A 20,202-nucleotide genomic window follows, 5' to 3' on the forward strand; every position below is an offset into this window, starting at 1 on the left:
TCAAACAGAAACAAGAACCCTGTCACTTTTTATTAGAATTAACTACATCATAACCTGGACACAGACTTCACCTTGGGTCAGAAAAATTAATACAGAATTATATGAATTGTGTAACATACTAGGTTAAAGATAGGGATTCCTCTTGGGACTCATTTGCTAGCAATACATTATGGTCTTCTACTTTAGGAATCCTCAACTTTTTTTTTTTTGTAAGCTATGAAAAGAGCTGACCTTGCTCAGACTCCATTGGTGTCTAATTGATTTGAGGTATATGCAGAATTTCAACAAGACACTTTGCTAAAGCTCTTTTGTGATCATTTTCCCAGGAAAGCTGGCAAAAGGGTTTACTGAATATTCAGCAGCTTTTGTCAGGAGTTAAAAAACCCAGATCCATTTAGTGAAACACAGCCTTCACAAACAGGAATTAACGTGCAACTAAATTGTTGTTATTTTTTAAATTTTAATTCAGATGTCAAAAATCTTGAGAATTTCCAGCTTGTGGAAGGTGTTCAGGAACAAGTGAATGCTGCTCTGCTGGACTACACAATGTGCAATTACCCACAGCAAACAGACAAATTTGGGCAGCTTCTCCTGCGACTACCAGAAATCCGGGCCATCAGTATGCAGGCTGAAGAATACCTCTACTACAAACACCTGAATGGGGATGTGCCATGTAACAACCTTCTCATTGAAATGCTGCATGCAAAGAGAGCATAATTTAAACCCATTAAAGCTTCTGCTTTCAAGGAAAAAAAAATATATTCTGAACTGCTCCAAGCAACACTAATTAAAACATGGTTTTAAGACTTTGCGAAATGGTATAATAATCAAATACTAATAGTAAATAAGTGATGTATCAGGGTATTTGTATTGCAAACTGTGAATCACATGCTACACATCCCCAAAGGAATCTATATAGGACTTTATACTGCAGTGAAGTGAACTTACCCAACATGAAAAAGGACAGAATGATTCTTGTATATTTAACACTGCTGATTGCCAAAATGAAGAAACTTAGGAGAAAATAAAAACTGATCCGTATTATCAAGCTAAGATAGTGGGGAATTTCAGTGCACTAAATTCCTTCACTGTACAGTAGGACTTGTAAGACAGTTCTAATAGATGCAAAACTGCATCTGTAGCTTCTTCTGTCACCCTCCAAGGACCCAACGCTTACTTCTTCTGTGACAAATGATGTGGCATCCATCCAACAATCTGTCAGAGAGAGCTGGCATAGGCCAGGTGCTATGTGGTATCGCCACCAAATCCTAAGAGGCTGGTTTTGACTTCTCAGTCTCTCAGGCCTGCAAGTCACTAATATGAAGAGTCTGTTATCCATTTAGCTTAGCATTTGTACTATGTTCTCAAGTTCATTTGTCACGTGTTTATGTTCTTCTACCAGGCAGTATCCCTCTTCTACTGCTCTTGTCAGATAGCTATTACATAGCTGAGAGAAGTATTCCAGAACAAAGCAGACAATTCAGCTGTACACTTACCTAGTGCAGCGGCTAAAGTAAGGCTCTGCTATAGATTCCTGGCCCTTTTCACATAAAGGAAGCAGGGATATTTTAGCCATCACAAACAAATCTTCTTTAGCATTCACAAAAAAAATGTTTTTTAGAACATCAAATACTGGTGTTAAAAAGCTAAAACTCGAACAAAAATAGTGCATTTAGCAATTCAAGAATAGACAAATTTTTAGGACCTGATGATGCCGTGGAGTTTATTAAGAAACTGCCTTGAAAACTGCCAGTAATTAGCAAATTGAATTTCAGCTCAAACAACCAATGGCTAATGAAACTTTTTAAAGTTAGGTAATTCACACCTTTTACAAAAAGAGAGAAGAGTGATACTGCTATGTCTGTGTAGGCCAAAGTCTGCTGCAGAACAAATATTAAAGAAGAACAAACAATTCTCTCTCTGCTGTCCAAATTAAGATATCAGTATTAACATGTATTAACACAGTTAAAAGTCTTGCCTTATTTCTTTATCCTGAAAGGTAACTGTGCAGGTGTGGATCAACAGGTTTAAAATAAAGTATTAATCTCTAACATTAACAAAAACATAGTGTTTACATTCTTTAGGTCCTGTGGGGAAAAAACTGTGATAAAATTGCAGAGCAGTGATTTCCTTGTTATTTCTTTTAAATTGGTAATTATTTTACCAGTACTTAATTACTGTATGTCGTGAGACACTAAAATCAATAGGGATATTTCATTTTGACTATAATTTTTTAGATTATTGGCTGCACAATCACTTATAGAAACTGTATAAAATCCTAATCCTTTAATTTTTTTTTTTCATGAAGATTGCTGGCTTTTGAATAGTTTATTTATATTGTATATGATAGTTTCCACTGTAGACAATTATGATGCTAATTTATTGTTCTTTGGTTTCACCTTTATATAAGATATAGCCAGAATGAAGAAGCCAAATATATGTGTTTACTGTAGCATGTCTTCAAGTTAGTGGAACATAGTTCAGGGATACACAAGGGTCTTTACATATTAAAATCATTCACGTGATTAAATGTCTGTAAATCTTCATAATCCTAAATGTAGTTTATTTAAATCTATTGTAAATTATGTGAGTCATAGCTTTTTCTGTTTTATGTGAATTTGAAAAGGTGCATTTCTCTTTTTTTTTTTTCCTACCATTCACACATTGTATACCAAAGACATGAGTTACTACACCTACATTAATACAAAGCACTCTGTTTAAATTGCCTGTATTAATCAGCTCTAATACTCTGTTCATGCATAGGGTACAAACACAGAAAAATCTGATGCCTGTCTGATACCACAGAACACACGTACTGTTGTACGGACCAAAAGCAAAGCAAGCACAGATCCCTAAGCCATCCCACACAGCAGACATGCAAACATCATCAGAACAGCAGCCTTCTCCCTCTAACAAACTAAATAAACAGAAAGTAGGATGCAGGTGGCAACTGACAGTGCCTGTGAAATATGTATATATACATGTAAGAGATAAGCATGGTCATTCCTTCATTCTTGAAAGAAAAACAAAGTATGTTTCAAGTGTTTGCATTCTGTATTTTCTCTTTTTTTTTTTTTTCCTGTTAAAATGCTACAGCGAATCTCACTGAATATTAAAGAAAAATGCTTAAAAATGTTGCTAAATGTATTCACAGTGATATAAGCTACATAGAGGACAAAAGGAACAAAATAAGGTGGTAGAAGAAAAGAATTTTTCATACTTTAATGGAAACAACTTCAGATTAACTAACATATAATTGCCCACATCTGTGGTTCTGAAAATCCCATCAGTTGCCCAAAGTACATGAACAAAACAAACAAAAAAAAAGAACACACCAAAAATCACCAAAAAACTCCCCCTTCATGTTAATTGTTAACTACTTTGTAACCAGGCGTTTACTTCTGACTGCCTTATTGATTACAGGACATATTAGTAAAAGCAGACTAAAATTCAAAGGGTTTGGCTTTGACTGGTTTATTATAGTTGTTCTGTGTTTGTAAACAGACAATCTGTAAAGTCTATTTGTACTACATATGTTCTGCAGCTGCCTTGGATTTAAATCCATGCAACTCTTAGAATGTGCAGTGAGTTACTTGTTGAAGTTGAAGTTCTCTTACTGTATCGGTGAAATACATATTGTCATGTCAGTTCTTGCCAGAAGTTTCTCATCACCAATGGATTTTTTTTCCCCAGTATTTCAATAAATATTGATATGCCCATGATGATTATTTTATAATTGTCTTTATGATAACATTCCACTGAAATGAAGCACCAGTCAAGTTAGTTACACAGGAGAGGAGAGTGAACTGAAAGAGAAATAAGAGAGCCAAAGAAAATTTGATGCAGAGCAGAAGACACAAATGTGGAGGGTGGCACCTTCAAAAGAAAGCAATGCTGAAATTGCCCAGGCTGAAGCAAAATAAATACAGCTAAACAGACCAGAAAAGCTGAATCTCTAATAAAAAAAAAGGAATTTACTGGTTAATACCTACAAGTTAATACATTTCATCTTAAACTACACACTTCATTTTCACTTTATGTGTTACCCACAAAGAGTTAAGCAGCCAGAGTATAAGAGGGGGGGGAAATGACAGAACCAAAGTAAGTCAGGTAACAGGATCCAGCAGTGCTCAGGATAACCTCTTGGCAATGTAAATACTCAGCAGGGCCAGGGGCAAAACCACAGCTTCCAACAGGACTGCAAGCAGAGGCTGCCAAGGAGGCAGATGTTACTTCCACTAAAGAAATATATTTTCCTAAAGTTGCCCTCTGGCTCATGATTGCTGTTTCAAGATCAGGAGACAAAGTGGTCCAGAGGAGGTTGTCAGTAGTACCCTACTGTTTTGAGACCAAGTCCACCCCCTTGCCTGAAGTGTCTGGGAGATGAAGAGGGGCTGTTCTCTGAGGTGACAAATGTTAATGTTTCAAGGGGAAAAAACAGGGCTATAATTAGTTAGTTACAAATGCTGCACTTGAACAAAACAAAGCTGGTTCAATGTTTCAATAAAAACAGACTAAACCAAACAGGATTAGCTGGTTTACACGTAAGGAGGGATTATTTTAACTTTTATAAATCATAACTGAAAACCATATCCCTCCAAGCACTGAACTTTGCATCACACAAAGTGAATGACAGCAGCAGAAAATTTTTCACTGTATGAACAGTTGGACATATAATAATCATTCCAGGGAAGTTGTGGATTCCCCAATACTGGACACTTTTAAGACTCAGCTTGACAAGGTGCTGGGCCATCTCGTCTAAGCCATGTTCTTACCTAAAAAGGTTGGACAGATGATCTTTCAGGTCCTTTCCAACCTGGCATTCTGTGATTCTATGTTTTTGCATAGGACCTAGGGAAGATTTCAGGGTTGATGTATTTTACATAGTTTTCCTTACAAGACATATTTTGGGTGATATGTTTAGTACATACACTATGCATGTAAATATGAGGGGATTTATTTTTAACTGAGTCTGACACTAGTTCTGGAACAATCTCCTGTATGTTTTTATTGGAGACATGGAAGTAGCGAGTTCAATGTAACATAGGTCAAGTCAGTACAATACTTAGTGATCTTGACAATTTCCTGGAATGCTGAATAACACTTTTTATTAACCCCTAATTTGAAGCCTGTAGTCTAGATAAACCACGGAAGTTTTAACAATATTTCTACCTCCTTCAATATAGATACTTTTGTTTTCCATGGAAATTCCATATAGGTGTATCTGCTGGAATTGACAATGGCAGACAAAGACCATTAAACTGACAGCAAGCCAAGAAAATTAGAGATAAACTTTTAGGGGCATCAAGTCCTAGCAGTGTGATGCTGGCATGAGTCTGAATACTTCTATATCTGTCCAGAAGTTTCAGTTGCATGTAAGCCTGTAGAGAGAAGACTCATTTTATAAGGGCAATTTGCCAGCTATACCAAAATCTTTTTCTAAGCAATAAAGGCAGAAGAAGCCCTGACCCTTAGAGGGAGCAGACACATGCCTACCCTGAGGTCAGTGGATCTGCACTGGAGAGCAAAGGTAGAAAATCTGTCCAGGACATATCAGTGGGACAAGACAAAGCTTCCCTTCATCAAACATATTTTCCAAACCTCTCATTTTTGGTTCTCTGCAGAACAAAACCCTCTCCAGTTTATCGACAGTCTTCACGTCTGGTATGCAAGCTGGGACATCTGTAGACTAAGTGAATTTTCACCATCATCCCAAGAAGGTCCTGACTCATTTCCTATTTGCTGTAATTCCCCTTAATCCTACATTAACTATCAGGTTTATGGCAGCTTCTGCTATGTATGTCTTGTGCACACCCAAGTGGATAACTCAGTGCAAGGTAAAGCAAGATGTTAGTGGAACGCAGACTCCTAATGCTGTCTGTACTTAATTGGTGGCTCAGCTGTAGTGCCCTGATCAGATTGCTGGTGCCCTGCCTTGGTAAGGACTACAGCTTTTAACATTATTCAATAATAAAATACAAGCTGAAACACACAGAAGGAAAATCCAGTGTTGGATTCACAAATTTGTCCATTCACATCTTGCTCAGTAAAAGGGATCAGTAAATTCCCTGTAAAAGGGGGAAATGACTACTTCTTTGAGATGCAGGATCTTAGGGTGCTTCCAGTAATGACAACTGTTTATCATGCTACTGCAAACCAAAACTCTCACAGACCAAGAGCCTCCCTGTGCAGCATTCATGTCAATCACACTGCAACTGATGCTGCTGAATGTTTGGTGGATACTACCAATCCAAGCTGTCAGATGCAATTATACAGTATAAGAGGGAATCTACACCAGAGGGAATAAAGTGTGTTTGTGGAAAGGACCCCAAACAAGCCACTGCTTGTACAACAGAAAGTGCTGACAGCCATTCAGTATCTGCTGCATGCCAACAAACACGTGTACACACACAACATGCCTCTTAGCACATTCAAACCCCCCGTGCTTCTGTTCCTACACAAAAGCAAAAATACTTCAGGAGACATTGCTCCCTGGGGGACCCCAAGCATCAGTCATCAGCACAGCTCAACTCCTGTCTCACAGGGGTGTCTTTGCCACTCCTGCAAGCCAGAGTGTGGGTACAGAGTAACAGCCTTGGTGCAGAGTGAGGCACCCTTTCTAATCAGTGCTGTGGTGTTTATATCTTGCACTGCACCATGACAGCTGCCCTGCTCTTTACAACTTGATCTTATCCCACATGTGTCAAAGAAGGGAAGCTCTTCAAAGCACTCTGCTTCCTATAGCAAAGCAGCACCTTACAGCGGCATGCTAAGAAGAGGTCTGTGGGACTGCCTGCGTTTGAAATCCACATTAACAAATATGAAGTATTGTAAATGTCCACTGTGATCTACATTATATACTCCAGGAGAAAGCAAAACAGATCACAAGCTCCAAAAGAAAACAAAATAAAAAGGAAGACATGGACATAGAAGAGATACAAAGATGGAAAAAAACTAAATAAAATATGCTGGATTAATATCACTGCTTTGAAGCATTAACAAGGCCTGAATAAATTATCAGTTATGTATTTTAGGGACCTGCCACAGTAAGTTATATTGGTTTTAATTTTCTTTTAATAAACATAGTTTTATTTTACAAAGTATATAAATTTCAGATAAAAAATATGACTAATAGAATAATAGATTGATTATATTAAATAAGTTCTGTGAAAGCAGAAGCTTACTATTCAAGTGTGTTTCTATTTAAAATCAAACAGTACAGAACCCTCAGAAGCTGAAGCTGGGGAGGTGGTTGATCCCAAGAAGGTAGGGCTGGGGCATGTCTCATGATCTTTCTTTTTTTATGTTTGTCTCCCTCCTCTGCTCCCTTACATTACTGAAACCCCAGCTGATCCTCTCTCACTCCCCACCCAGTGACAGCCCTCAGTCTTCATGTGAGCCTCTAGCTGCATTTCCACTCCTTTCATAACACTCAGATTCCCACCTCTCGATTCATACTACATATTCCTGCTTTAATTTCCCTTTTCTTTGTATAACAAACAAAATTCAGAAGTCAGTTTTACCCAATGCTTCAAGATTTTCAGAAGAGCTACCTAAATGTTGGTGAGGGGCAAAAGTCAAGGACACAATACTATCTGCATGTTTTGAAACAGCAATGTTACCACAAATGTCAAAACAGGAAAGCAACTGCTGGACCTGGTCAGACCATGCTGAAGAAGCCACAGCCAAAAGCAAGACAAGGTCACTGCTCAGCTCTCTATATCTTGGCTTACAATTCCCAGCTCTACAGACCTAAATAATCAACAGTTCTTACCAAACATTGTTTTCAGAGGGAAAATAGGAAACATCCATGAATTTTAGTTCAAGAATGATACGTTAATATTAGTAGTGGAATCTAAACATAAGAGCAGCATCAGGGCTAGGATTAAATTATTTTTAAGACAGACTTTTTTTGCTGCAACAATTTGCTTAGCAATATTCAACTTAAGCAAGAAAACAGCCCTTGCCAAAAAGAGTAAAGCGAACAATTTTTTTTTCTTTGTTTTTTTATATCTCAGACTTGACACAAGTTTACCCCTTGGAAATCCTGCAGAGCAAAAGAAAACTAAAAATAGAACCCACTGTACTTTTGGGGGTGGCAGATTTAAGATACCTTTCCTTGTTGTCAGAAAAACTGTCTGGTTCCTCACCTGGTGTGCCAGGGTCCTGAGGAAGTCTGGTGGAGTGCCATCAACAGCATCACAGCAACGTTTTGTTCAGGGTGGAAGAAGCAGGCAAGAGGGACACTGCCCAAGATGCTGCCAGCAAGTACTGCAAAGCCTGACTGCTCCACAAGTGATGGCACAGACCATTAGTGTCAGGGGTTGCCAGCCTGTGAAAAGATAGAAAAGGTGCATTTAGTGAGATTATCTGCTGCTCTATGCTCCATCATTTATATACTGGGAAGGAATTAATAATGAAGAACTACTATGTGTTTAGTGAGTTTGGAAGTTATGAAGAAAATAGCAGACATTTAGTAACAGGTATTTTCAACTATTTAGCCTATAATTGATTAATTAAATTTACAAAAAAAAAAAGACAGAAAAAAAATTATTCTATTTCAACAGGTCTGTTAGTCATGAGGTATTTGAGGCTCAGGTCTGTGGTACAGTTTGTATAAAAGATGCCTCCTGGAGATCCAAAGCAGACAGCCTGGGGATCCCTATTTTGAATCATAGAATCTGCCAAGTTGGCAGGGATCCATCAGGATCATCAAGTGCAACTCTTGTCCCTGTGTAGGGCACCCCCAGGATCACACCATGTGCCTGAGAGTGTCATCCAAACTTCTTGAACTCAGGCAGGCTTGGTGAATCTGTGATTCTATGGTGCTGTGACCACTTCCCTGGGGAGCTTGGTTACAGTGCTCAGCTGCCCTCTGGGTGAAAAACCTTTTCCTAATATCTGACCTAAACCTTCCCTGATTCAGTTTCTTACTATTTCCCCAAGTCCTGTCTTTGGTCACAGGAGTGAAGAAGTTAGTGCCAGTCCCATCTCTTCCCTCATGAGGAAAACAGACTGCAATGAGGTCACCCCTCATTTTCTTCAATCACAAACTCCCCTGTAATCCTGGAAAAACTCCAGAATGCACTGCCTCCATCTTCTCACCTGTAACATAGAGCCAAGGATGACCTACATCCTATGCTGTTCCAGAAACAAGATTATTTGTCACAATAACATTTAAAACCTGTAATGAACACAAGAAATAGCTGATAACAGCATCAAGACACGAGGTATTTCTGGTGCATCCACCCTAGATAGAGACTGGCTGCCTCAAGAGTACCAAGTCTGCTCTGAGGGGAAGCCTCATGAGGTTGGATTTGTGAGGCAGAAGGCAGTTTCTATGCACATCTCCTGGCATTCCCAAATAAATCCTCACTTTGGGGATGGTGTTTTATTGACAGGCTTCCCCTGTCCCAAGTTAATAGGGAAAGAAAGAGAAGAAACTGAAAAATGAGGCAAACTCTCCTGGGAGAAAACACAAATGAGGACAAACGCAATCTTTCAGTTTCAAAAGATTTTTCTTCAAGTTATTTGATATCATTTCAATCAAATGTAAGAAGAGATTTCAACATGTTTCTTCTGAGACTATTTGCCACTCTAACAAGTCTGTCAATCCCTCTTTCCCCTCTGATTTCCCAAAACACACAATGTGCAGTAGTCAGCGTGCTAAGTTACGTGTTCCTCCCTTAGGTCATTATTTCCAATCTTTAATTGTTCTTTCAGCTTTTTGTAGTATTATTGTTATCCAGTTTGTATTGGTGCTGCTTTCCAAACACAGATGAGTAACAGTTCCTGCCCTTAAGAGTGTATACACTTGAAATAAAACTTTCAAAATTCTCCACCCAAGACAAAACACGCCAATTACAGCTGCAACAGTCTTCAAAGGTTTTTCAAACTCTCTGAATTCTTATTTCTGACATGAAGCCAAATATACATCTTTTATTAACGTAAAACTAAGTGGGGACTTTTCCAAGATGCATTACAAAACTGATTTTAAGGAGCTGAACTTCCTCAGAAACAAAATCTGGAGCTTAAGACCTTTGCCCTTCCTCATTATCATAAGCTCCACATACTGTGGATCCACGTACAAAAGGATCCCTGTGCCCCTGTTGGTTCATGAGCGGCACTTACGTGGCACGTGTGTGAGGGGTACAGCCATCAAAACATTGCTGATGGGAATCTTCCTCCTTATACCGGCAGAGCTGTAAATGGTAATGAGAAGAGCTGCTACACAGGTAAGTTAGAATGGAGAAATCAAAAGGAAAAAAAAAAAAAAGCCACACAAAGCCACAACAGAAATGGAAAGTAATTTGTTCAAATTAGAGCAAAGAGAGAAGCTTAAAATAAGTCACAGTAGCCAACTGACTTTATTACACAGAAGTTGATTTCCACAGCCCATTCAAATAACATAGTTTATTTGGTTTCAGGGCACTCTAATACACTGCAAAATGCAAACTAATGTAAGCTAACTTACCCAAGAGTGCAATTTTCTGCAAGGGCTAGGAAGGAGAAAGATTGCATGGAGTCATAAAAAATAAAGTAAAAGAACAGCAGCCCAGGTAGAAATCTATTTAAGAGAACAATCACCTTCAAATATAAAACTTAGCAGTTAGTTTAGTAATGGGGTCTCATTGTGTATTTGCTGAGCACTGGGATGTGTTTGATGGTATCAACACACTGTGAAACAGGTCTCTTTAGCATACTGATCTTTGTTTTTTACATGCAGGTTTGTGTGCACTGATTCTCCTGATTTGTTTTGCTACTGGGTAATTTCTTCTAAGCTACACTAAAAAAAATGCCTACTTGAGTCATGTGAGAACATTTTCACAGCACTTGATGTGCAGAAAGTTTTACTGCTGATCTTTTGAAGGCACTTAACTCACCATGCAGATACTCAGTCTATTGGGTCACTGAACTGTAATAAAAGACATCATTAAGTGAAACATTTGATGGAGGTACTTGGCTCATTGGGTCAGTGGTTATAGTTATAAGGAACTCCTTGTGAAGCTAATAGATGAAAAAATGAGCTCTTTTGATTTCCAAGACCAGCCTCTCTTTTTTAAAGAGTGCTACATGGCAGTTTCTAGTAATACACATAAAAACTGAAGACATTTGAAGAAAGACAACACTCTGCCACTGTCAAAACTGCAACAATACATGGGTCACTGGCATGTACAACCAGCACTGATAACTACAAATTTATGCTACAGAACTCACACTGCTAATGGCACTTCTTTCATACATCTCTACTACTGAAACAGTTCAGCTGCTTTGTTACCTCTCAGTTTTTCAGGCTCTGCTACTTTCATTCTTATTCCACCTCCTATCTGCCTTAATTTTAATCAGTAAAAAACAGATATTAATAACAAAAAAAACCACAGCAAAGTTTTCCAATAAACTATTTACCCATCTGCTCCAAGTCTGGTGTCAGTCCCTAAACTGTCCTTAAAATAATTGCCTCTCATAAGTGACTGCCCAATCCCCAATCAAGACTACAGTTACTTACACAAGTACACTGCTATATTGGAGAAACACAAGCATTGTTTCTTAAGCAATTCATTAGTTACTTATAATATGTAAATTCCATACATTATGCAAATATAAGGAGGACAACCCACCGAGGGTATGTTAATCAGCATACTTCTGGAAGAAGGGGTTGAGGTTCTACTAGTGATCTCATCCTGCTGTATCTCCAAGGACAAACAGGTTTCACAGCCCTTTTTTATACAGCCATCCCAAACAAAACAGGATCATCAGTGGAAGCAAACATCACAGAATGCTTTGGGTCAGAAAAAGCCTTTTAAATAAAGAAAATCTAGGGCATCACTAAGATCATGTTAAGTTCCCATGACATGCAGGCTGCCACCTTGGTCCCAGAGGCAGTCACTTGCTTTCAGTCACCTTCAAGCTCTGAAACAAAACCAACCCACAGGCAGCAGCAGACCTCTCAAGCATGCAGAGTGGCAAGGCAACATCTGTTTGCTCTAGGAACTGCTTATTCTCACAAACTATGCCAAACTGTTGAATTTCCTGAGGCCTCTCACAGCTAATGTTTCTAAGTCTAGCAGTTGAGTTGCCATCAAAGCTACCAAAACACAGGAAAGCCACCTTGACTGTAGAAAAAATTAGAAAAGATCTGAGATTTTCTTGTGTGTGTTTTTTCTCTCACTTCTGTATCAGTAACAGTGTGACAACCAAGCACCAAAAACCCCTCCTAGGACTTCCACCCAATGGAACTCTCCTCCAGTATTGCCCAGGTTAGCAGAAAACAACTGTTTCCCAAACTAAATAAAAAAAAGCCTGTGTTTCTGCTACTAAGAAACCCAAGCATAAATTTCCTTTATGCCTAAGGCCTGTGTACCAGCCAGAGCATAGTCCTGAAGCTGAAGCACACCACTGGAATCCCAATGTCAGAACTATCAAGAGTGACAGATTAAAAAAAAACAAACAAAAAGACCCACCAACCAACCAGAAAAAAAAAACATAGCCAAACCAACAAACAAATCAAAACACCTTAAGATAAAACATAATGTGCTGAACACTGTGAATACAACATAACACAGCAGCTGGTAAATCCACACACAAGTGTCTCCAGTGGGTTTGCTGCAGATGCAATCTCTACTGTCAGACTGCACTCAGTTGAGAACTGTCCAGTGGAAGGAAACTGCCATGGAGGCTGGGTCAGCATTTCTGTAGTGACTGTGCAGTAATCAGTGAAGAACTCCTGAAAAATCATCCCTGGGTATGATGTTAACTCTGAGTACTCGAGTGTTCTGCCGTTGGGTTGGGATTTTTGAATGGCAGGAAGGAAGATGGGAGGCATTGAAGAAAAATGCGGTTTGAGCATCCCCCATCTCCTCCCCGCTTACACTAACAATGCCAATGCCATCTAGTGGTCAAGGTGCTGTGATGTAAAAACGTGGGCAAAGTTACGCAAATACTGCTAGGGGTAAACCTGGGAAATACAATTTTTTTACACTGGATACTTCATGCCTCTCATCATAAAGAACAAAAGACAAATTTATACAGGAAAAGTTATCAGTACCTGGAAATGTTCCTGAACCTCCCTCTCAATGAGTTCAGCAGAGCATATTATTTTACATCTACCTCTGCATCTTTCTGCTTTTAGATATGTTAGAGGAAAAAAGAAAAAAAAAATAAATAAATAAATAATGGGCAAACCTGGCACTCAGGTCTATGGATGGCAAAAAAAAAAAAAAAAAAAGAGATAATTTAGATTAAAAACAAATATTTAAGTATAGTAAACATGTGCCATTGCAAAAATGTGGCATCTGTCAGCTGGATTTTCAACACACCCAGGCAATAAATACAGTTCGTTCAAGGTCATATTTGCAGTCAATATCATCCATAACATTCACTACACTAAAGTGCATTCAAAGAAGGGAAAGAAATAGAAAGTTCATAAGGACAAATGCTCATTCAACACCTAAAGCTAAAGAGCTATCATCATCATTAGTATAACATGTTTTGTAATAGCTATTCAATACCTGATAGCCAGTTCAGGGTGTGGGGGGGGCTTTCAGTTTACTTCAGAATGCTTCTCCAAAGCTGGCTTAAAACTGGGTATGTCTGAAAATGTGGCAAAACCAAACCTTGTTCAAAGACAAGAACCAGAACCTACCCCACTTTCCTTTCTGAAACCAGAAATGGCTGATATACACAACAAAAAAATTAACAGACAAAAGCTAAGGCAAAAGGGCTTTTATGTCTGCATAAAACCTGCTCAACTTAATTTTCCCAGAAAATATGAAAGCAAATTGCAAGATGTAAGACAAATTGAAAAAAAATCACACCAAGATGTTTTGGAAAACTGCTAAACTTGTTCATCTATTACAGCACATACCACGTTACAAAAGGGAATGAACACTTGCATTAGTCCCAATGAAGGCAGTTTCTCCTTCCCTACTCCTGTATTCTGTACAATCACATAGAGGTTTTGCAAGAACACAGCTACAGCACACAACTCAGTCCCACCCATATCAGCCCTCTCTTTAGAAGCCCCTGGTTTTCAGATCTTCCTAACTTGTTCTTGCACATGTAAGATTTAAGTTTTGCTGTAGTTTTAGGTATAGAAACACAGCTTCATACATACAGATGCTTGAGTGCTAACCCAACCAGTTGATAATGTTTTGAGTAATGCATCATAAGAGCAATGGCACCCTAACGACATATTACATTAATACATCATCAAAGCTATGACACTCTTATGACATATTAGTTTAATACATCATATCTTGGACAATGGATTACTCCAAACAACAACAACCAGAGAAAGCTCTCAATATAAGTTTTGTAGTTTTTCAACTTACTTCCATTATATGAGCTTGGGTTGGGATTTTTTGCTTTTTTTTTCATTTCTCAGAAATAACAGCGTTCACTAGGGACAGAAAATGTGAGTTATCTACTGACTAAGAGCAATATTTCCAAAATGCTGTTTTACAGTACTCTACCTACTGCACCTTAATCCACAGTGTGGGATATGGTGCACAGAGGTGGGGAGTGCTGCTGTGCTACCCACCTGCTGCCCTGAGCCCCTGTGCACAATGCCAGAGGAACAGGAACTCAGCCACTCTGCAGCCATACCAAAACCCACACACACAACCAGCTCCTCCTTAAAACAGACAGAAAAGTCTCAGTAAAATGAAGGGTTTCTGAAAGACAACCTTCCTAAAAAAGGGTTGCTGGAGAAGAGAGGGAATTCTTTAAAAAATATCCCTGCTTTTAAAACACTCAGCTCACATTTGCAGTGAGGTATCAAACCACTCCCCCAAAACCAGTAAGATGCATACTCACATACTCATGCAGCTGGCACTACCCATTAGTCTCTCTCCTCTGATGGTAATCTATGGAGAACCTTAATGAAATGAACATTTAATCTTTAGTTATTCATTGCATGACAGTAACACAGAACATAGTACTAGTTCACCAGTACTAGTGAGCTATATGTTAAATTACAAATAGAGATAATTACTAATAGAGACAAATTGCTTGCTTGTTCTTTGGGAATATGAAGCCTAATACACAAAGGTGAACATTTAAAAGATTAATCCAATATTATTTTTATTGCGCAATTTAAATCTGTCCTCCTGTGTATTCATAAATTATTTAGAATTTTCACCTAAAGCACTTCAAACACAGTTCTGCAGGTATTTCAGTTATAGCAGAAAACAACAGTAATGCATACAATGCCTTCAGCTGTATTCCCATTCCTCAGCCTTGTGCTCTCTGGGCTCCTCCCTTTCTGGCACCAGAGGTTAGCTTAGACACAAGCCCTCTAAGTTCAAAGTTGCCCATTTCCTAAGGGCACAGCTCTCCCCTGACAGGAAACAAGAACACATTTAATTTTACAGCACTTAGTGAAGTTCCCATGAGCATCCCCAGGGCTGAGCCAAATCTTCTTCTCAGGGGTCTTCCCCTTCAACACCATGATGTGTCCAAGGCAGCATGTTTCTCCCACCAGAGAAGATATGGCCTGTTTCCACAGATGCAGTGCTCCCCATAAACTCCAGGCACTTTTTGCCCTCTTTCTCCATGCTCCTGTAGCTCATGCATGTCACAGTTTAGGCCCAGCCGGTACCACCCAGGCCTCTGCTCGCTCACCCCCCACCCCACTGTGGGACAGCAAGGAGAAAATCCACCCAAAGGCTCCTTAATCCTGACCAGGACAGGCTCTAGTTATGGCAACAGACAAAAACCAGACAGGTTCAACTTAGGAAGCAAAAAACCCTCTAATTTAACTTAAAAAGAGAAAGAGAAGACATGGTCAGATCTTAATACCTTCCCCCCACCCCTCCCTTCTTCCCAGGCCCACATCACTTCACTGCCGCCTCTCCCTCAGGGCACAGGGGACGGGCAGGGGGGTTCAGGGTCAGTCCCCCACACGGTGCTTCTGCTGCTCCTTCCTCCTCAGGGGGAGGACTCCTCACATTCTTCCCCTGCTCCAAGGCGGGGTCCCTCTCATGGCAGAGAGTCCTTCAGGAACCCCTGGGACGTGAGTCCCTCCCGTGAGGTGCAGTCCCTCAGGAACTGCTCCAGCCCGGGGCTGCCCACAGAGTCACAGCTGCTCCGGGAACAGTCACCTCCTCTGACATGGGGTCTTACACGCCTGCAGAGCCACATCTGAGCCTCCCTGTGATCCTGCACAGGCTGCAGCTTCACCTCTGCCCACCCATGACACTTCAGGGGCTACAAATCCATGTTTACCCCACAGGGACTGTTTCACTGTGCTCCTCCATGGGCTCATCCTATCACTTCAAGCCCTTGAAACCTTCTAACCAGCTCCATGTCCTGATCTTGATACACAAACACTCTATTAGAATAAGCAGTAATGGAACCATCATCAAGATATCTGTGTGAAGGAAACAGAACAGGTCAGATGCTAAAGTACTAAGAAATCACAGTGTTGTAGGAGCAACAGATACAATACAAAGATCTAGAGCTTGATATAAGGACTGGATAAATAGAAATTATATTAAAAAGTATTTTAATTACAAGATACTAGTTACAAAATAAATACCAGCACCTAAACCATTGCTGAACTGTCTTTCTGAAAGTACCGTAGGAAAGGTTATAGAGAAAATAACCATTTCACTTGAAAAATTATAATTAAAAAAATAATTCTTCCCTTAAAAATATTGTAAAATATAGAGAACCCATAAATTTAATAGGTGAACAGGAGGATTTCAATTTAGTCTTTAGAAGGACTTTTAAGACATGCTCTACAAAGAAAACTTAAGCACTAACCCAATAATAAGTTCTGAGCACCAAGCGTGAGAGCAGAAATAATGTCTGGAGAAAAAGGAATGTATAGGTCCTGCAGAACCCTCTTTGCCAGTTTAGAGTTCATACTTGACTTTTCTAATGCATTGCTCTGGGACAACAGCCATTGCACTAAGGCAGTGCATAAAGCAACTAGAGAATTGCCTGGCTTTTGCTCATGAGATGGCAATGAAGATGAAAACAGGGAGGAACCTTTAAAAACTCTGTGCCATACCAGTAAATACACAGTTCTTACTGGTGACCCTCTGGAACATTTTAGTACATTAAGGAATATTAAGGTGTCTTTGGTATCAACAGCAAACACTGAAGGACTTTATTTGAGCTATAAAAAATATTTCCCAGAGGGGTTTAGATTTCTGCACTGAATTCTCTCACTCCCCCCAGCTAGCAAGGGAACACAAAGCTTTTTTTTTCAGTAAGAGATTCATATGAAGGTTGGTGTTCCTGAATATCTTTAATAGGATACGGCCCCAGGCCACAAAAACTGTGCCCAGTAAACTATATTTGTGGTTTTGCATTTAAAAGAAAACCCAACACCTTTTTATAAAGTCATCTATATAGTGACACAAAAACACCAGCCAAGATGAATTTCACCATATTCTGTATCTGAAACATCATTTGATAATGCTAAGGATTAGATTGACACCTTACTTGCATAAAATTCTATTCTTAGTGCATTTGGGAGGAAAATAACACACACGCTTGAAAAGCTGTATGGAAACACTATCATGCTACAAGGCAAGACTGCTGTTCAATAAAACTCTCATGTGAGTCTTTAAAGGTAGGAATGGCAATGCTTTGGGATGTTGTTTTTGGGGTTTTTGTTTAGTTTTGTTTTTGCAAAGGTGATAATCAAACTAAAACGAGACAAAGGGAATGAAGTAAACATGGAGTGCTTCAAGTGTTGGGTCAGAGATCAAACCAGGTTTTGAATCTTTGTGCTGCCCCCTCCACCTGAGTAGACCTCCACCAAATTCTGGAGTTCAGTGTGGGAAGCACGAACAGGCACCACACCTGCTAGCACTGGGAGGAACCAAGCACTAAGTGTGGAAGGCAAGAAGAATATTCCTCCTGTTGCTGAAAAGGGAAATAAGGACAGCCAGACACAGACTTGCCAGGAGCAGCTGCTGTGGAGGTCTTCAGGACCTGCACCTACATGACACTGGTGCAAGGTCCACAAGCTGTGCCCATGCTAGAGGCAGCCCCTCTGCAGAGCCAACAGGTGCCATGTGTATAATAAACATCCTGTTCCTCTGCAGTTTGAAATCTCAGGGAACAAAGTAAAGTCATAAAAAGGTTTTGCTGCTCATGAAAAATTCATGTCTAGAGGGACAGCTCCTCAGACCCACCTGGCCAGATTTCAGCCATTGTCTCTGGCCTGCAGCCATAAGCATGGCAGCAGTGATGTGCCTCAGGAGGCTTCCAGGCTACTGGTGGCCAGGGCTCCTAAACCAGCACAGAGGAGGGACAGGGCCTGGGGACAACCTCTAAGCACTTGGAGGGGCTACCAAGGCTTTCTGCAGAGGTGTTTTCTGTACTGCAGGCCCGGAGGACACGTGTAACTTATTTACCACTGATTCCACATTTTGCCCAGACAATTTTTAAATGTCATCTAAGTTGTACTGCAACCATCTCAGGGAACTTATTAGGCAGTTGTGCCCCAGGCTCGGTTAAAAACTGTAGCTCAGCTGAAGCCTCACCTGATTTGAATGTATTCATGCAATGTCAGTCAACTATTTCAGGGGAAAACAAAACGTAAAAAAAATTGAAACTATCTACTTCCATGTAAATCTGAGGTTTCACGGGGAGGGGGTGTGCAATTAAAGTATTTTTCTGAGATCTGTTGCCTACTAAAGCAGTTGTTACGTGCATGTCATCTGTAAAAATTAGGCACCCAAGGAAAAACAAAATATAATCATGAACCATGATTTAATCCTAAACATGAATCATAATTTGTTATGAATCTTATAATCTGAAATTCAAGGTTCAAAATTATTAACCAGAATGTTTCAAGTCCTCACAACCCAACGTATAATTCAGCATCTATTTAAATTCCTCTAGAGTCAGCTCTTACCACTGTTTTCTTCAGACCACAGGAATTTATTACAAATTTTGCAAAGCTTTTGACCTGTATCATCTTGTTCAACTTTTATGAAAAATCAATGGAGTTCAATCATGTCACAAGCTGTTCTTCACACACGTGTCACTGGCAAACAGATCTGTTTATTTATCCCAAAATCTAGACTGAAAATGTTGAATTGGATACAAGTGCCTGATCATACACCTGGTCCTGATGATCTTAGAACAGACATTTAAGAAAATAAAAGATATGGAAACTTTGGAGAAAAATACAAGTCTGTGAATTTGAAATCGATGTTTTTTGAAGGAAGGACATGTTAAAAGTTCCATAAATGCAAATTAAGTAACTGCATCAAAAACATTTCAGATAGACATCCCTATGGGGCTATATTTTGATTGAAGGGGGAGTAGGCAACATAACACAATTGTATCACCAGCATCACCAAGAGAAAGAAAAAAGTAGACAGATACTTTCACCTTTTTTTTTTTCTCAATAAAGTCTTTTTTAACACCATGAGCAGGGTTACCAGGACTTGTTGATGCCTGTGCCTGGGGCGGTGCACTGAAAGGAAAGGGATTTGCTGGCATCCACTGCAATTCTGCCTGGGAGCAGGAGCACAGGATAGTTCAAGCACCCCAAGAAAGGCTTGACAAGAGAGTTAGAGAGGCCTCATATGTTGAGGGTATTGATAAACACACATTCAGAAAACCTGCCATCACCCACACCTGCCTGGCGAGTCCCATAAACACTGGTATCTGTAGGAGAATGAAAAAAATAAATTAATAAACAGAACACCTCTCCATACCAGCTAGAATACATTGATTATGGACTCTGGGCTGCAAGGCATTTGTCACTGGCTTACTTCTTTTTTACCGATTTTATGGGCAGAAAGACAAGACTACTGGTTCAACACCATATTTAAGTTGCAGACACTGAAGCAACTAGAAGCTATATTCTGCAGAGACCCTCCTGGGGAAGTTTCAATACTTAAAGCTTCTGTATATTTAAGCTCCAATAACCATTAAGCTTTAACAGAAAAGATAGAGTCTCTTGTTTGTTCTGTTCCTTTATTTTTCTTACCTATTGTTTTGTTTTTAATTTCCGTGAGTAAGCAGTATTGGTATCCTGCTGGCTTCCTGCTATCCACAGGAGAAGGAAGGGGAATTTTTGCAATAATTTAAAAATAAACTGAAAGTATGGAAAGGTTAAGAATTCTGAAAAAAAAAAAACAAAAAAAAACCTAAACAAAGGCAAAGCAACGCGACAAAATTAGCCTTCATCAAATAATCAAAGCAGATGAGAATTCTAAAAAGAACAGGCTG

At 39.5% G+C, this 20,202-nt stretch overlaps 1 protein-coding gene across 3 annotated transcripts in view; it reads left to right on the plus strand.

Moving 5' to 3' along the window:
* Positions 1–3,722, plus strand: part of NR5A2 (nuclear receptor subfamily 5 group A member 2) — an 82,515-nt gene extending 78,793 nt beyond the window's left edge. For all 3 annotated transcript variants that reach the window (XM_008503295.2, XM_030455635.1, XM_030455634.1), the window contains exon 7: positions 470–3,722. In XM_008503295.2, the coding sequence (XP_008501517.1) occupies positions 470–717 (248 nt within the window). In that variant the 3' untranslated portion in view covers positions 718–3,722. The remainder of the gene's footprint in view (positions 1–469) is intronic.
* Positions 3,723–20,202: the final 16,480 nt, after the last annotated feature.

The sequence above is a fragment of the Calypte anna genome, chromosome 8, assembly GCF_003957555.1.
Source record: "Calypte anna isolate BGI_N300 chromosome 8, bCalAnn1_v1.p, whole genome shotgun sequence".
Classification (NCBI taxonomy): domain Eukaryota; kingdom Metazoa; phylum Chordata; class Aves; order Apodiformes; family Trochilidae; genus Calypte; species Calypte anna.